The sequence below is a fragment of the Propithecus coquereli genome, unplaced genomic scaffold, assembly GCF_000956105.1.
Source record: "Propithecus coquereli isolate 6110/MARCELLA unplaced genomic scaffold, Pcoq_1.0 Scaffold767, whole genome shotgun sequence".
NCBI classification, from domain to species: domain Eukaryota; kingdom Metazoa; phylum Chordata; class Mammalia; order Primates; family Indriidae; genus Propithecus; species Propithecus coquereli.
Window position 1 is genome coordinate 209,046 of NW_012153807.1, and position 18,433 is coordinate 227,478.

Genomic DNA, 18,433 nt, shown 5'->3' on the forward strand with positions numbered 1-18,433 from the left:
CTCTTTAGATTTTAACATTTTTCAACATCTGAAATCTGAATAGCTGAATCTTCTATACAAAAATACCATATAATTATTATTTTATAAATTGCCTTTAGATAATGTCCACAAGATGATGCCACCAATTACATTAGCATTTGTTACAAAGTCATGGAATACATAAAATCCCAGTAGTTGATGACATTACTATTCTTTAAAAAGAATAGACAGTACTAATATCCAGTCCATAAAGTGGCAGGTTTAAATAGAATAGTCCTGAGTTCAAAACATCTATTTAAAATACCAATTTAGAAATAAAACTAAGGAAAAAAATAAATGTACTATGTGAAACCACCGCTATAGCAGCTGAACGCATTTGCTCTATAGCAAATGTGAAGGTCAGTGATCTGCAGCAGCATGAGTTGGCTTGGAGGGACGAGCTGGCACGTTTCATCTTTGTGTCCTTTAGGAACACACAAACAACATATTTTGAAAATCTGATAAACAAACATTAAATGCAGTTTTAAGAACCAACTTGATGTGAAGACAAGAAAACCCTGACTTGGTTAATATGGACGCCATCAAGCCTTTGGGTTTGATAGTCACCATGAATTCAGTGCAGTTGTGTTGGACAAGAACAGACAGACTCTTTTTCCACTAAAATCAGGTGGCATAATTTGGATATTCTCTATGTTAAAGATAAATTCATTTCTAAGAAAGACATCCAGCTCAAGATTGGAATTACCATTGCTCCCACAGCTTCAAAGTAGACAAACAAATGATAATTGCAATCTTTCTGTCATTGCCGAAGTGGTAGAGCAGAGCCTTTGCCAAGTAGGAACCACAGCAGACAGCCCACAGAGGTCGGCCTAATTGCCATGAAAAAACACAACAAAAACAAACCTCTCAGGCTAACCACTGCAAAGTGATGAAATGTTAAATCATTTAGGCAAGTATACAACAAATGAAAACTATGACACTCTAAACACTTTCTGGAGACATTTTTTTTAAAAGTTTCTTCTGTGCTTACTATCTATTAATTTATAGATCAAATACCTGATACTTTGGCAAATAGTTTATTCAATACTTTGTAAAGTCCTACTCATATATCAGCACTGTGACCAATGCCAAGAAAACGCATTTCATTTCTCAGAAAGAAAGAAAACAGGAGATGATTTTTGCTGTTCGAAGTACCCACTATTACATATTTCTTCCAGAACTCAGTAGAAATAGACATCTGCAGACATTTCCCAGGGCCAGTGAGCTTGCACATGCTCTGTGGAGCAACGCTGCGAGACTGCTTCGCAACAGAGACTCCTACCGGTGGCCGCCATACTTGGCCACCCAGTCTGTCCTCCCATGCACTGAGGGAACCTGCTGTACGCGGTTCATGGTATTTAGGTTTTTTGCTGTAGGATTGTAAGTAGGTCCTGAAAACTGCCCCCGACCAGCTTTTGTGTTCCAGGTATATTCTGAAAGAAATCAGAACCAGATAGTAGGATTTTATTATTTTTTATTATCAAATTCAAAATAAAGCAATTCATCCTCTCATTTTACGGGTAAAATTTGAATTTATCTTTAGAAGATTAATTCAATAGTGTCTGAGATCTTTAAAATTTTAAGTCCCCAAAATTCTAGTGTAGTATTATGTTGACACCTACTAGAATTTTCAGTAGCTTAAGAGCCAGTATTTCCGGTTTGTAGTTCTGACACTGCTGATACTTCCAGTATTTCACATTCGGATAGGAACACCAAGTAAGATGACTAAGAGAAATTCTTGGTTCAGATTCAATGGGCAACACCCACAGTGTTCGTGACTTTGTAATATCACACTGTGGTTACATCTAAACAATGTATTTGGAATTGTGAAGCTATAAAACTCTGGCTTCATGGAGCTTTACATATGGGGTCCTACAATAGATTTCTTTTTAAAAGTGAAAATGTGGTTTTTAGAATCAAGAAACTTCATTTTTCACTGGGAAAATTATGGGTGATACACAACTCCCTAAAACAGTAACCCATTTCTAGGATCCCAAACCTTTAATCACAAATCTTGTTTTAGTCATAACATTTGACTGCTTAAAAATTGGTGAAAATTTTAAAATTTGTTAAACATTTGTTATCTGAACAATTTATAAGCTAAAATTGCTTAAACATCGCAAATGACAAAGCACTAAATCATTTCACAGAGAACTTTGACGTCTTCTTCCGTCCCTCCCTCGTGCCGTCCTCACACCAAATTGAGAGGTTGGTATCACATGTTTTCTATCTGAGGAGGGATGTTGGATTTTTCCATTTGGGATTTAAATATCTTTTCACACTGTGTAGTAGCTGCCATTCTTGGATTAAACTCTAAGGGGCAATACTGAAATGAATCTGTTTTGTACCTTTAGCTCAGCTATGCCATGTTTGCTGGCATGGTTTCCCCAGTTTTTCTTATACTTTCACTGTAAAACTGGGAGGTAGGAAGGAATTATGTGAGCTCGTGGTCCTGATATGCTGCTAACCTCAGTCTTAAGCAAACAAGGCATTACGTGCAAACGCCGTGGGGAAGACAACGCCTGGCTGCTGCTTAGTTTGGTTGGGGCAGGACAGACAAGAGCTGTCCCCTCTGCGGTTTCACGGGTCATTTCATCCCAGTCTTACTGGGATTAAAATTCTCAAAGTCAAGACCACTACAAAGTTATCTAACAAAGGCAGGGACGAGGTGTCTAGAAAGGCCAGTTAAGGCACCATGTTTTCCAGGAAGCCACTGGAATATAAACAGGCATCATCTATTAAATTAGGGAGCTCACACAGGAGGGCCACCCATCAACATGGTGCCATGGGCTGGGGAGAGAGCGTGTGAGGGGAGTGGAGGGGCAGAGAGAGAGGAAGAAAGCCTGGCTAATTCGGAGAAGGAGAAAGGGAACACAGCCTTAAGCTAATGGTGAGGCTCTTAGGGTAAGAAGTGAGGGGTCTGGGGAGTAACAAAAAGAGAAGCTTTTTTTTAGGTCATGACATAGTTTCAGTCAAGCCCTAAACACATTTAAATGGAACTGTGTCCAGGCCAGCGTTCTGTAAAACTTCTCTGAAGAGGGAATCATTTTGCGAAGAAGGTGGTAGTGCTGAGATTTAGGAGTCCTTTCCCAGAAATAATAGGGTTTTAGGACACAAGCACCGTGGTGAAGAACCTAATGGCTGACAAAGGAGCCCAGATCTCGTGGCAGGGCAAGAAATGCTTTTGTGCCTTAGTGGGACCACCCCACACCTTGCCCCCCAAGAGCAGAGCAGTGAGCTCTGCAATGCTTGCTGTGTGTTTATTTTAAAAACTGCATTTGTCCTATCAAGGGCATTTAATTCTTGTAGAAAATGTGTGCTAAAGGAAGGTGTTTGCCTCTAGCTATGGATTTAATCTATTTCATTATGATGTCACTTTTTGCAAGATAAAAACTTCTGTCAGATGGAGATGATCTATAACGGAGCCCTGGGAGGATTACAGGAGCTAATGTACACCCAGTGCTTGGAACAGGGCCCCGCACATCTGAAGGGTGCGCTATACATAGAAGTCACTCCTTGAAGTCCTTGTTATAACTTTCAAAGCTGGGGATGTGGAGATATTAGGAGGTTTGGGAGGAGAGACTACACGAGGAGGGAGGAAGACATTAATTTGATTTTCCTTCTCAAAACGGGAGTGAGAAAGAAAACCAAAGACTATCAGGAGGGGAAGATAGTTGAGTAAATACGGTAATGACTTGGTTTTAATTTTTTGTGGGAAACTGTCACCCAAGTGGGAGGACTGGAAGACATATCTCTTATAGAACCGTGTTTTCCTAAGGATTTGCTTTGACCACTTGAGAGTGATTAATATTTACTACTATTTTTTTTTTACCTCTCCTCCTATCACGGTCTGTAGGAAAATCTGACAAGCAGAGTAAATAAAGAGAGGAAAAGTTATGAGATAGCATTTACTTAAAAAAATGAAAACAGGAATATGCATGCTAATCCAACAGAATAATTAACATATAAAGGTCTTCAATATCTTACAAAAATATTTTTAATAAGACCCACTCTCAATTACTAAGAGCAAGTAGGTACCCAGATAACAAAATAATCTGAAACATTATTTTCTGTTTTCGTATTAAAAATTGCCAAGTCATGGCAAATGAGTCATTGTAAGACTGGCTTAAAATATCTGAGGCTTTATAAAAACCACTCCTGTACATAAAATGTTTATTTATATTTTTGTTTCAGCAGAGAGAGAATGAAGCAGTCCTTTTCACAGATAAGGTAACTGTATACTGTTTGCTTTCAGCAGTTTTACTGTGGTAAGAAATAAAAAATTAAAGAAATCCAGTCCTTTTTTCCCTTCTTAGCTCCAATAGCATGAACGGTAAAGACTGGCAACTCTAATCGGGAGTTTTAGTATCAGATCCTGGCTAGGGTAGGCTGTGCAAATACTTTCAGAGTCAACTTTTAAATTAAACTACAATTAGGAGTCTTACCAAACTTCGGATTATCTGCCTTTATGTTTATTTTTCGTCCCTCAGTAGGATATCTGTTTCAGATTAAAATAACATAGAGAACATTCACAGTCAAACCTGGTAGGCTCTAGTACATGCAGCATCATCACCCTCGATTCAAGTGTGTACCCTGCACACGGATGTCACAGCTGCACCATAAGGGCGGACGGTGGAGGGATAAACCCTTTCACCACCCGATACTATTGCAAAGCAAACGGCAGGGTGTGAACGCTCTGCCACCGTTAATTTCTATTCTCTGAATTGGAACCACAGAGAAACCACATGTTAACTTACAAGAGGGTCAACATTTATTCGGCTTTCACTCTGGGCCAGGGGCTGGGCCAAAAGCTCTGAAAAATGCATCTTCTCACATCTCGCTGTGTAGTACGGCACACTCACTGCAAGTGGACTAACCGAGTTTCTACCCTGGCTCCAGCAGCTGTGTGACCTTTAGGTACGTTACTTAACGTCGGTTTCGTCATCCATAAAGGACAAATCTAGCTACATCGTCAGGTGGCTGTGAGGGTTAAATGCCACATCCCATCGAGCCTTTTACATCGTGCCTGGCAGAGAACAACCACATAATGAGAGGTAGCTCTTCTTATAACTATTAGACTCTGGAACCACATTTCTGGAAGAAAAACAGGACATTTTGCCATCTACACAGTAGATGAGACTAATTTAAGAGTCTTCACTTGGGAAAAGTGAATGTACAAACTTAAAAATGAAAAAAGCTCCTCTCCACTCAGAAATCCCAAAGACAATCTGAAGCTGTTCTTACCTGAAGCTGCTGCACCGAGAGGTGCTAAGTGGATCCTCTGGCCAGCTGACCCCACTTGTTTTTTAAGAAAGGAAGGAACATATCCTGACTGATTATAAGTAGCGTAACTTCCAAGATTTCCTAGTGACATATCATAAAGTTTCATAGTCAGAATGTGAATATTTTAAGGCGCCATAGAATAACTGAATACTACCTCTATTACTTCTAAATACTATTTTTTGAGCATCTACTATGTTCTAGGCACTGTGCTACACTTGTTACAGATATTGTTATTCCATCCACAGAACAACCCTCTTAGATGCATATTATTTAATTTTTTTTTTTTTTTTTTTGAGACAGACTCTCACTGTGTTTCCTGGGCTCGAGTGCCGTGGCGTCAGCCTAGCTCACAGCAACCTCAAACTCCTGGGCTCAAGCGATCCTCCTGCCTCAGCCTCCCAAGTAGCTGGGACTACAGGCATGAGCCACCATGCCCGGCTAATTTTTTTCTATATATTTTTAGTTGTCCGATTAATTTCTTTCTATTTTTAGTAGAGACGGGGTCTCACTCTTGCTCAGGCTGGTCTCGAACTCCTGAGCTCAAATGATCCGCCCACCTCAGGTTCCCAGAGTGCTGGGATTACAGGCAGATGCATATCACTATCCACATCGTGTGGCTCTTTGAAGTTAAGTAACTTGCCTCAGTTCTCACGAGTCGTAAGGAACTGAGCTAGGATCTGAACACAAGGCCTAGGTGTGTTCATCTCACCCTGAACACCAGGCGTTTTTGTGACCCCAGTTCTTAACACGGGGTATGTTTCCTGCCACAAAGCTCCCATCCCTGAAGGGCTCTCTGTGTCTTTCTTCGTTTTTATTATAAGTGTTCTCATAGGGTTGTTGTATGGACTGAATAAGACTATGCAGAACACTTGGCATACGATCTGGCATTCTAAATGTCAGCTATCATCATTGTCATTGTCACCATCATCATCACTATTAGTGAGTGATCATTGTCATTGTCACCATCATCATCACTATTAGTGAGTGATCAGTCTGGGGGCAGCACGGGGATGGGTTGAAGAGGGAAAATCTGAGGCAGGAGACCAGTGAGGAGGTCACCACTTTGGCTGAAATGAGAGGCTGAGGCCTGAACTGAGGCCGTCACAGGGGGATGGGGAAGGAGAGAACTGAGCAGAGAAAGAGGGGAACATGAACCCCTAAGTTTGTAGCTTAGGTGACTGGGTGGGTTGTCTAAGAACAGCAAGAGGAGAATCGGGTTTCTGGAAAGACTTGGTGCCCAGAGGATATTCCGGTCGTGGGGAGCGCCGTAGGCAGGCTAGGAGATCGTAACGCCCGGGATGCGGAGGTTATGGAGCTGTGCTTGGAGGAGCAGTTCAGAAGGTGCAAAGAGCAGGAATAGACCTCAAGAAGCCCCTCACTAAGGGAAGGGAAAGAAAGGGACCCTGTGGAGCAGAGAGAAGAGAACAGCGGATGGCGGAGGAGCAGAAGCGATCCAGAGTGTGAGGAACACAGGACGGGCACACAGGAGGGAGGCCGATGGATCAGCACTGCCCCAGGATCTAGCAGAAGCTGCTTCAGTGGCATGAGGCAGGCTGAGGACAAACCACAGGGAGTTTAGGAGCAAACCGGAAGCCGTAGGTGATAAGAAGCCAGCTATGCAGGAAAGGGGACAGGCTTGTCAGCTAGAAGGCTAAATGGGATCTGATCGCCCTGATGGTTTCAAAGAACTGTTCAGTTGGCAGCTACAACTACAGTGTTTTTTCCATAGTGTTATTTGTTCACATGTTTGGAGCTCTGTGTCCCTGACGTTTCTCATGGGGCTTAGGCACAAGTGTTTGCTCTCGAAACAACAGATGTCAAAGAGCAATATTACTTACGGGGCCCTAAAGGATTTTAAACAGTAAGCACGTGCTATCAGTCTAGACAATTTTCAGCCCTCCTGAATTTTGCCTAGGTACAGCTGCCGAATTTGACCCTTCTCCCCTCAGCAACTCCTTCAGAATCGCTAACCAGTTCTTTACTTCAGAAGACTTTTTGAGGGGATGTTCAAAGCAGCGATCACGTTCAGTAGCAGCTTCAGATCACGGCTCTTGCTCTCATCCTCGTCATCAGAGCAAACACGTATTAAATGCTCAGTGTGTGACAAAAATCTTAGGTATGCTTACATAATAATACATAAGTATTATTTTCTCCACTGTATAAATGGTAAAACTAGCTGAAATAACTTGTCCCAAACCACAAAAGCTAGTGAATGACAAAATGGGGATATGTCAGACTTTAAAAGCCATGCATTGATCAGTCATGCGATGCTGCTTCTTACCGGAAAAAGAAGGTGCTGAAAACAAATGAATAAAAAATTAAATCTTTTTAAATTATTTTGGCATATCTTGAAGCACCTTGTGAGCTGTAAATTTTTAGGTTGGTGCTAGTGGTTAGCACTGTCGAAACCAATGACACCAAGTCCCTAGAACCCCTAAGAAATCCACCATCTCTATTAACCCAGTTAACCTTTTCCTTTTAAATGATTGTTAAAGGTTAAGAAATGAGTTTCAGAACTTAAAAAAAAATTCCAGGCATATTGATCACAAAATTAGAAAAATTTTTCTTTTAATTCTTGTTCAGAATTATTTGCTTGATTTCTTCTATAAATTGCCATAATTAACTTAAGAAGACGAGCATATAGCTTTTTGAGAGCAAATCATTCTTAAGAGTCCCAACTACTGACGGACGATGTTCTTGATGAAATGGAATGCTTTCCTTTCTCCTAGTCCTGAGCTGACTTCTAAAAGCAGGTCACCCTGGCCTTTTATGTCAGGATCAGGGGCAAATGTTGAGAGGAAAATTTGACAAGAGATTCAAAGAACAAGTTGTACTCATATTTAATGCCCAGAAATTACCTTGTGGGTCCTCTAATTTTTCAGCAAAACTTTCATTGCATGATAGTTTTTCGATTGGTTTAATAATGCTTTCTTCTAAAGAGAAGGCAGATGGAAAGAATGAATAGTAAGGAGAATATTTTAGGAAAAGCAGAGGGAAAAAGGGATTAGATGATTAATGAAAAGATCTAGAAAGAACTCTTAAAATGAGAAAATGTGCCCACGTATGGTCACAGCTTTCATCTGATGCCAACTGTATATTCCCTCGAGACTCAAAGTTGTCCTGCTGCCCTTTAAAGGGATTTTATAACTGGTTGATTCAGTGAATATTACTTTTAAATATCTAAGGAAAAGATAAGTAAATTACAGTGCTATAGCATATGAGTCACCTCAGCACCATTAAATGGATAAGCTGAGTCTTTAAAAAACCTGGAAAACTTGTGAAAAGTCCAAGTGTGTTAATGTCACATCAGAATACCTCACTGGACTGCTCACTCACTGTCACAGCAATCATCAAACTTTTTGATCCGATACCACCAACATTTTTTAAAAAAAACTCTGTACCTCTTCACAGACTCTTAATTTGATATCTAAAATTTTTAATCATAAACTTTTAACAGTTGCAAAGGATGTCATTTCTGGCATATTGTGATTATAGACATCTTTTTTTTTTTTTTTTTTTGAGACAGAGTCTCACTGTGTTGCCCTGGCTAGAGTGAGTGCCGTGGCGTCAGCCTAGCTCACAGCAACCTCAAACTCCTGGCTCAAGTGATCCTACTGCCCCAGTCTCCCGAGTAGCTGGGACTACAGGCATGCGCCACCATGCCCGGCTAATTTTTTCTATATATTTTTAGTTGGCCGATTAATTTCTTTCTAATTTTAGTAGAGGCGGGGTCTCACTCTTGCTCAGGCTGGTCTCGAACTCCTGAGCTCAAACAATCCGCCCGCCTCGGCCTCCCAGACAGCTAGGATTACAGGCGTGAGCCACCGCGCCCAGCAGATTATAGACATCTTAAAAATAAAATTATCACATTTCTCCTTTAAACACAGCCAATGGAATCTAAATATCATAGTGACTTTATGCCCTCCGATACTGACGTAAAAATACATGAACGAGTTACTTTTGGACGTTGGAAAATTTCACATTAATTCCTTTTCCCCTTAAAATTATATTTTTATTCATATTCAGCTTCCAAATTTTATCCAAATATAACCTTAGGCTTAAAAGTCTTTAAATTGAACAGTCAAAAATGTGTATAAATTGAAAAACATTTAAATTTCTTATAATCCTAAGTATATTAAAATACTTTTTTCTGCATTTAGTTATAATTACAATGGTTCATTATATATAATCAAAAAGATAAATATTATATATTCTGATTACTAAACATGAAAAGTAAGTTTTTTTGGAAATGCATCTCTTAATGAGAAAGATGGGACTTTTTCAAGCAGTTCACGTTATCAACAAATGAATAATTGTTGCTATAATCACACAAGTTTGAGTATCAGTGCTATTTCTTTTCTCTTTTTTTCTTAATTTTTGGAGATAGAAACACTGAGAAACCTTGTTAATACAGGGAAATAGTTGGGAATGAAAGGGGCTTTGCGACAGCTGTGCCACTCCATTCTTCGAACTCTCCTCAAAGTTACAGACCAAAAGTCATAGAGTGATCCCATAAAAAACGATTTTTAATTACCTGTCAGCTAAAAACTCAGTTAGATCCTCCTTCAATTTTCTAAAAACTAACACCCGAAAACCAGCTTAAAAGGATTTGTTCTCAGTCATCAAAGTTGCTTTCTCAACAGTGATATCAACATATCAGATTTTCCATTTGATTAGCACCCCAGATATTTTTACATTTTGGGGAAACAGGAAACACACCACAGTAGCCAGTGACAATAAAAAGGTAGAAAAGAGACGCCTTGCTAAGGCAGATCCATGTGGGAAAGACCCAGACGGAAGGTGAGGATCTGGAAAATGATTCCCTTAAAACTATCTGTGCTCGAGTAGTAGCTAGAAAACCTTTGTGCGTCCCCTTCAGGTTACACATATCTGGGTTGGAAAAAGGTAGCTGCAATATATTTAAAACTAAACATCGGTAAAGGAAAACAATGGAAATTTATATTTTAAATGTATTCTTGCATTACCTGCATTACTCCTTTTGAAAGCAAGTTCTGCCCCAGTGGGCCCCAGTGACTTAGGAAATAACTGAGTACTCCAAGTGTGTGGGTTTATCTCCTTTCCACTGGCTATCGAGGACACGTTCTTGGGATTTACACCTTAGAAGAACAAAGCAGTCATTTCAAAGGTTAGAATGTGATCATAAACTTGAAGGGAAAATATATAATACATTCAAACAAAGACTAGAAATACCTTGGATAGGAGAATGGAAATAAATTTAGGTTAAAATGTAGCAAATACTTGCTTTTTGATGAACCCTAACATGATCCTAAGCCCTCAACACAACCACCTGGAATACTCACAGTGTACTTTATAAACATAAGATACTTTCTATAATACACATAATCATAAAAATTTGATGTTCTTGCTAAATGTCTCGTAAAAAATTGAAGTGGCACAAAATTTTTTTTTCAGAAACATGACATTTCCACGTCACTCACTTGTTTTGAATGTATGCTCTGGGCCAGACTCTTAGTGAGGTGGGAAAAACAGACACACAAACAAGAACTCAGGCAAACCTGAGAAGTTCTAAAATAGATGTATTACAGATCCATCTGTAATGCTTACTTGTATATTAGACATAGTAAAATCTAAATAGTATATCACTTGTGAACCAGAGAGAAGGTGTTGGAAATGTACTTGGAAAAGAGGACAGTTTAAATTATTTGTGATTTTCTGACATCTGTGAAATGTTGAGTCAGCCTTGGGCTTTGGTACTAGTGTGGTCAAGGAGGTTGTTTTTAACTTGTTTTTAAGAGAGTTGAAAACTTCCTGAGTTTGTCTTCTTTTTACTGACAATTAAATTTGACTGAACTTGTGAGATGCTAAAGACGTCACACAGTCTACGTCTTTAGGTCCTACACACAGTGTTTTCTTTAGTTAGTATAGAAATCTATACTATACCTAACCCTAAACTGAAGACTCCATTAATTTAGGAAGTTAGAACTATTTCTAGGCAGTATGAGCTTTTGTTTTTCACAAGCTGAATTCCTTAGAAAGGTTTTTCATTTATGAGCTATATAATAATATCCCTTACTTTGAAACCCGGAGGACTGAGCCTCAAGTTACCCATTGTCGCTTCTCCAAGGAAACACTCCATCAGGCAAGTAAGTTCCCTTTCTTATAGCATATAACTCCCTAATAAAACACCTACAAATAGAACTATAATAGACAATTACCTGACAATAAAGAAGATGTACTAGGTGGCAATTACTCACATTAAAAACATCTTCACCCAAAAAGAAAGTGCAATGTAGGGGGGAAAATATTAAAAATCTCTTTAAGCGAACACACTTTTCATAAATATAGGTCAATAAAGAATGGGCCCTGAATATTTAAGTTATTTTGTTAATCCAGTTGCCCTTGGCAATATTCCTTTATTTAAATGTAAATGTATACATTCTTGAAGATAATTGGTGTAATTCAAGGTCTTTTTAAGTAAAGATTCCAATTTTGTTGGAAATAGATACATCCTGGAATTTAAGATTATTTATTAGTTTACAAGCTTTTATTGGGTACCTTCTATATAACAAACACTGTTAGGAAGAAGTAGAAATTAATATAATTTGATAATGATATATAGCAATATATGAGGATAATTGCTCAAGAAGTCAGTTAGCAAATATTTACTGAGCACCTTCTATGTGCCAGTGTGTGTGGCATTGGACAAAAAGTGGTAAACAAAATAGAGCAGTTCCTATCCTTTTGTCTCTTATAATCTAATGCGAAGGGAGACATTTATAATTAATTAAGTAAATAATTAGCAGTGTGCAAACTGGAAGAATCTGGTGCTAAACGGGCAAGTAACAGAAGTAACTCAGCCAGTCTTCCTCTCAAAAAAGCAATTTTAAGCTGAAATGTGAATCATGGTTAGGGGCTGGGGAGGTGTGTTCCTGGGAGAGTCAACAGTTTAGGCAGAGGACCTGAGATGGGGAAGCCCTCAGAGGTGGTCAGCACAGATGCAGCAAGAACAAGGAGTGGTACAAAATGAAGCTGGATGGGGGAGGAGGATCAGATCATGCAAGACTTTGTATATGGTGGTAAGAAATTTAAAATGCAGTAGAAGAGGCTAAGAGAGAAATGACACAGGACGTTGAATAAACAGGGTGGAAGGAAAGATGGTAAGAGCTAAATGGGAAGAGAGAAGCATTCTGTGGAAGCTGTTCTTCCAGCCAGCAGTGGTGGCATTCATTCATGCTTGGAGTCCTGGTTCTAGGAGCAGAGGGTGAGACCAGAGGGCACCTGGTAGCATTTCCATTGCATACTCTATTTGCAACTACCTTGTGATAATTAAGTACCTAAGGCTTACAGGGTGAGCTGATAGATGACTGTAGCCCCATTGTAAGTAACAGAAAACAGAATCTCAAAGTCTTGCTCCAAGTACACAGCTGGTCAGTCGCAGGTCAATAACTATGACTCTTGCGTCTCTTTCCCTGAAGGCCTGTGTCACAGATCTGCCAGTCCTTGTAGTATAATGTCATGCTGCCCTGCAATTATATGGTACATTTCTAGAGCTCCCATAATCCTAAAGGTTGATGCTTAATAAGACCATTTATACTTGGCTTCAGAGTAAAAAAGAGGGCCCCCACAGATATTATTTTTATTCCTAAAGATACTCAATTACAAAAATATCTATGGATCACAAATAAATGTCAAAGATTTCTTCTTACTCAGGTTTCTATTCTCTGCACAATTGCTGGGTCACAATAAGTGCTCGATAAATGTTCGTCCAAGTGACTGAACTGAGCCCAATTCTAGTTTCAAATCTCATTCAGCTCTAGACGGGTCATCTTCAAAACAAAGAATGCCAATAGGGTGACAGACAGTAGGGCTCATATTTAGGTTTCAAACAATTCTTTGTCATTTTGAGTCCATCTTTAAAGTGTCAATTATAGCCATACTCTGATCCCAAATAATTTGCAGAATTTGTTAGATCTTTCTAGTTAAAAAAGAAATGATCAGACAGGGCTCAGAGACCCTGAAATGTATTCTTGAAAACCACGTTAGGAAGCTGAACTGTGAATGCGGGTGCTTTGGATCCATTTACCCTTTGCCAAAAATCTACAGTGTCTTTCCTACCAGCAGAGGGCTCACTTCTACAAGACAAAAATAGTGATTTGCTAAATTTCAGTATTTTTTTTTTTTTTCAAACAGGGATCAGTATCTCCCATGAATCTATGTCCTGGAAACTTTCTTATTTCCCTGCTCTTGCGGTCATATTAGAACTCTCTTAGGGTTTCAACACCGAAATTTACAAACCTACTGGTATCTAGAGATTATAACATGGGTATTTTGCTCCTTTTGGAAGTGTGCGCCAACCCTTATGGACTTCATTCCAACTCCTCTCACCTTCCTAAGGACTTAGGTCCCTCGGCATCCCCCTCCTCCCCTGCACTACGCATTCCTTCTCCTGCAAGCACTCACACCCGTGTAGGCACAGACCTGCCGGGAGCACTGCTAGCAACCCCCTGCATCTCACACTGGTTAGGTTCCTTCTCTAAGCTCCTCTTCGAGGCAAACGAAGATGCAACGCCTTAAGTGAGGACTGCCATTACTACAGTCTGATCATAAAGAGATATGTGGGCAAATTTCTCACCCTAGGATTGTAACAATATGATAATTTCCTGTATAAAAAACTTAAAATAACTTCAGAATAATTTTTTTCTCACTTTCCAGAATCATAGCATAATGTCACAAATAGAACAGTCTTTTTCAAACTGCAGGAGAGGTTACAGTGGTGAAAATTTGACTTTATGAGGAAGAAAGAACAGGGACTTTAATGTCAAGAGTATATTTCCAAAAACTCAAAACTATTTCCAATTTTTAAAAAGTGACCAAGAAAACAAAAAGACTAGCAAATGCCCTGTTCATATCTTACATTAGTAAAAATGCGACTGTATGATGAATTTTCTAATCCCCATCCCTTGGCTCACAAGAATCTGGGTCTCCCCCCTCCCTTTTTTTTGGTTTTTTTACAATTGCTATATCATAGTTGTACATATTTTTGGAGTACATGTGATATTCTGACACATGTATACAATGTGCAATGATCAATTCAGGGTAATGGGATATCCATCACCTCAAACATTTATCTTTTCTATGTATTTGGAACATTACAATTCATCTCTTCTAGCTATTTTGAAATATACAATAAACTATTAACTGCAATTTTCCAACTGTACTATCAAATACTAGAACTTATTCCTCCTATCTATATTTCTTCATCCCCACCCCCCCAACTATTTTAATAAGGTATTTGTAAATTCATTTGCTATATGCTACCAATGAGACACATAAATGTCTTTCTTCTGTTTCTCTATCCAGATGTATACAATCTTTCTAATTTCATGACCTATGTTTTTTCAGGCCTGTTTCCCATGTCTCACCCTGCTGCCACAGAGCCTAAATAATTTGTTTACAACAAAAAAAATCTTAATATTTAACCTACTTAGATCTCCAAATATTCAGGGTTATAAAGTTTTTGCTCTGTCCTTGAGAACTTCATGCCAATCTCTTCAACCTCACTTAGATACGTTAGTATCTTCCTCCTTACAAATCGGCGCAGGAGTGCAGTCCTAAAGCCTTGATTTGCTCTCTGTAAGTTTATTTCGACCTGACATCTGTGACTACACCTGTACACCCACTATGCCTTCTGTTTTCTATCCCATTCATTTCTAAACCCTTCGCTCAGTTTCATTGTTTTTTCTCTCTCCGATTACTAACAGGAGTGGGTCCCAGTTGTATTCCTAGAACTGAAATTTCTATGGCTGCCTATAAGGTACACAGGAAAAGGTGTTACGTATCAATCTCCTGCTAATAAATCCAGTCTCAACCTTTCCGCTCATCTGCCTTACCCCTCCTTCCCAAACAAGCTTCTGGGAAATGAAGACCATGGCTTGCTTCAGGAGACTTAGCTGTGAAAAGCAAATCTTCCGCAGGTAAACCCAGTGGCCTGCTCACTGCATTTAGAAAGCTAAAAATGAGCAAGCCCATAAAAACCCAACAGAAAAAAGATCACCTCCTCCTCACTGGACTAAAGATATATCTGTGCAGACACATGATGATGCAAAAATTGATTCCCTTTTAGATTAAACTGAATCTAAAAATGTTCTTTTTAATTGGATTTAGAGGAGAAGTGCTCTTTGCAGGCACATCATAAACTCCCCACTGTCTGTCTAGAGCTTTCTCCCAAGCTCCAGATCCATATAGCCAGGCGTCTGTTACATCAGCTCAGATGTTCAACAGGCACGCCAGACTCCACTCTCGATTCTCCACCTCCACTCTCCTGTGCCCTCCTGCTCTTCCCCGTCTCAGTCCAGGTCACCACCGTCCACACGCTGACACTGATTCCTTCCCCTCTTTCCCATCACCCCCGCTCGCCTGTGCACGAGTTCTACCAGGTCCATGACCAAGATCCGCCTGGATTCTACCCACTTCTATCTCTGCTGCTTCCACTCTGGAACAGGCCTCTACCCTCTCCCATCTGGATATGTGCGACAGCCTCTTGACCAGTGTCCCTGCCTCTCCTGAGCCCCTAGCATGCTCTGCCCAGACGCCAGAATGATCTTTTAAAAACTTACATTAGATCGTTTAGGAAACAGTATTTAAAAATCTACATTTTATAAAAAGTTGTAATGGGAATGCAGAATTGCTTCAGTAACATTTATTAGCATTTACTAACTGCATAGCTTTGAGGGGGGAGGGTGGTATTTTTTGGAGGCATATTCATAATCCTGATTTTTAGCTACTATGCATTTCTTGAGCAGAAATAGGAGATCTGGAAAACAGGCTGAGCTACCAAAGCGCACTGAGATTACACTTTTTATTTCACTGGTGCCCTTTCTCCAGAGATTCCAGGACACTTGAACCTGACCTATCTATACTCTAGTTAGCAGTAACCATTTATTTTCTCTGCTTACCTGGAAGGTATCTTGATTGTTTCAAGTAGTACTGTTTAGCTGTTGAAACAGCTGACAATTCAGAATCAGATTTTAGAGAGACAGGTGCAGGTAAATTCTTGTTTTCCCCTAGGGAGTGGTTGGAGCCTGAGGGTACTGACTCAGGAAGCCTTGAAAGTCAACAAGAGGCAGCATTACAACATGAGCAATGAGAGGTTCTTACCCACCCTCTGTGCATCTTTTCAAACCAGTCAATGGTTTTCCTCAGAGTCCTTTGGCTAAATGAAAACTCCCCTCTACCCCCAGTAGATATTAAGCAGTGCATAGAATCATTTCTGATACCAGACAGTACATGACAGGAAGCTTTATAGTGGAGCAGCAATTTGCTTGTGCGTAGTTGTTAGGTTGGCTTAGGGTGAGAACCCGAACAGTATAGGACTTAATGCGGTTAATGGAAAACTTAGATAAGTGATCATAAAGCCTGTGAAACAAAAGCCACAGGAGTCTGGAGAGTCTGGAGGTTGTAAGTCTAACTCCAGACCAGACAGCTGCAGCTATATCAGCATTCCTATCCCCCACAATAAGGACGAAGCTACCCACCTCCCTTATCTCTGCAGGATGAGAGCAACGCAGGGGTCCCAGAAACTGGTTATTTGAAAAAGCATTTATTACAACAGCTGTTCTGGCCCAGTTGCTCACTCCCCCCGGAAAAACCCTCTATAAAACCCAATGCTTTCCCCTTCCTCACGGTGGATGCTCTTTTTGGCCTCCACCCAACTGCACCCAGATGCTCAAATAAACGGCATTTTGCTGCCCCTGAGGCTTCGTGTGTCTCCCTTTCAGCTCCGGACCTAACAATAGTATGTTTCTATCTTTCCTGTAACTGCTGCAGTGTGAAGTTGGTGCACCGAGGGGGGAAGACAATCATAGCCATCTTCACCTGTCAACTAGAATAACTTATAATCAGGAAGGTTGTTTGGGGCATGGCTGGATGGGCTAAGAAAACCGAAGTGGGGAAAGAAGGGCTAGTAAAGCTCCCATGTAAAATTTCCAATGACCCTAGTGACATGCATAGAAAATAGGTATTTGCCGAGACATGCCCATTCCCCAGTATAGAACCTGTGGTTGAGCACCTGGCTGGCTGTTCAGTGGTGTCCTAAGACTGACTCTGCCACTCAGTCCCTGTCACTCCCAGCCCTTTTTCTGTCTAGGAACTGGGGACTTTCAGCTTCCAGGCTTAGCTCTATCTTGTTCCTGAGGCTATTTTAACTAAGCAGCAGTGCACGAGGCAGCCTTCGCTACCAGAGGATGGGGCTATAACTGGTTTTGCTGCCCATTCCTCTGTGTGCTGTAATGAACTCTTCACAACTGACCTTCCCTACCACCCTCCAGCTGGGCTTCCTTATTTGCTGGGGCCGGAATGTACTCCCCAACTCCCATCATCTGTCTTAACTCTAAGAATCTGCGGTTACCACCTAGAAATTCACACTGCCACATTCTACTCACCAAGTCGACCCCCTTGGAAATGGACACTAACTTGGATGGCCCTTTGAACCGCTGGTCACCCACTTTGGGGTAGTTCCTGACCCAGGTACATCCACTTCATTGGAAACAGCCCCGCCCACCTCCGGCATCTTTCCCCTTCCTTCCCACTGTTGTTATACCACTGACTGAAAGTCTACCCCATTCGCCAAACTGCTCACTCTAAAGACTTTCCTCTCCTCATCAGAGTGCTCTGCCCATAGACAGAACTCTCAGAGCTCCTTGCAGCTCCCGCATTCCTGGCACTAAATACACTCTTGTCTCATGTTATAGTTCTCTGAAGGTCTTATTTCTGCTGTTGTATATTTGATGGGGTGAGGACGGGCCTAATGCCAACCAGGTATTTAGTAAATGGCTACTGAGTATAAATATAAGTATAAATATCTTGCTTTTGTTCACTTTAAAAAAAGATAAACATTAAATACAAGGTTTACATGTTAGTATTTAGCACTCTGTATTCTTTATGGAGAAGCCCTGGCTGCCCGAGAGACCAAGCAGGGAATGACAGAGTCTGTTCAATTCAGCAAGTCCTTGAGCTCCTGTTGCTGAAGAGGTGGTGTGTGGTGCACAAGAGAGAAAGACTTGGATTTGAATTAAGACTCATCTGTCTTGGCCAAGTTACCCAACCTGAGTCTCGGTGTCCTATTCTGCAGATATTATTACTGGAGTATGAA

At 40.4% G+C, this 18,433-nt stretch overlaps 1 protein-coding gene across 1 annotated transcript in view; it reads right to left on the reverse strand.

Annotated features, from left to right (window-relative positions):
- Positions 1-1,039: 1,039 nt before the first annotated feature.
- The window catches only part of MAK (male germ cell-associated kinase), a 44,665-nt gene continuing 27,271 nt past the window's right edge, over positions 1,040-18,433 (reverse strand). Inside the window, exons 8-12 of the mRNA XM_012662459.1 lie at positions 16,239-16,387; positions 10,287-10,418; positions 8,160-8,234; positions 5,263-5,382; positions 1,040-1,451 (exon numbers count right to left, since the gene is read on the reverse strand). Of these exons, the coding sequence (XP_012517913.1) occupies positions 1,297-1,451; positions 5,263-5,382; positions 8,160-8,234; positions 10,287-10,418; positions 16,239-16,387 (631 nt within the window). The 3' untranslated portion in view covers positions 1,040-1,296. The remainder of the gene's footprint in view (positions 1,452-5,262; positions 5,383-8,159; positions 8,235-10,286; positions 10,419-16,238; positions 16,388-18,433) is intronic.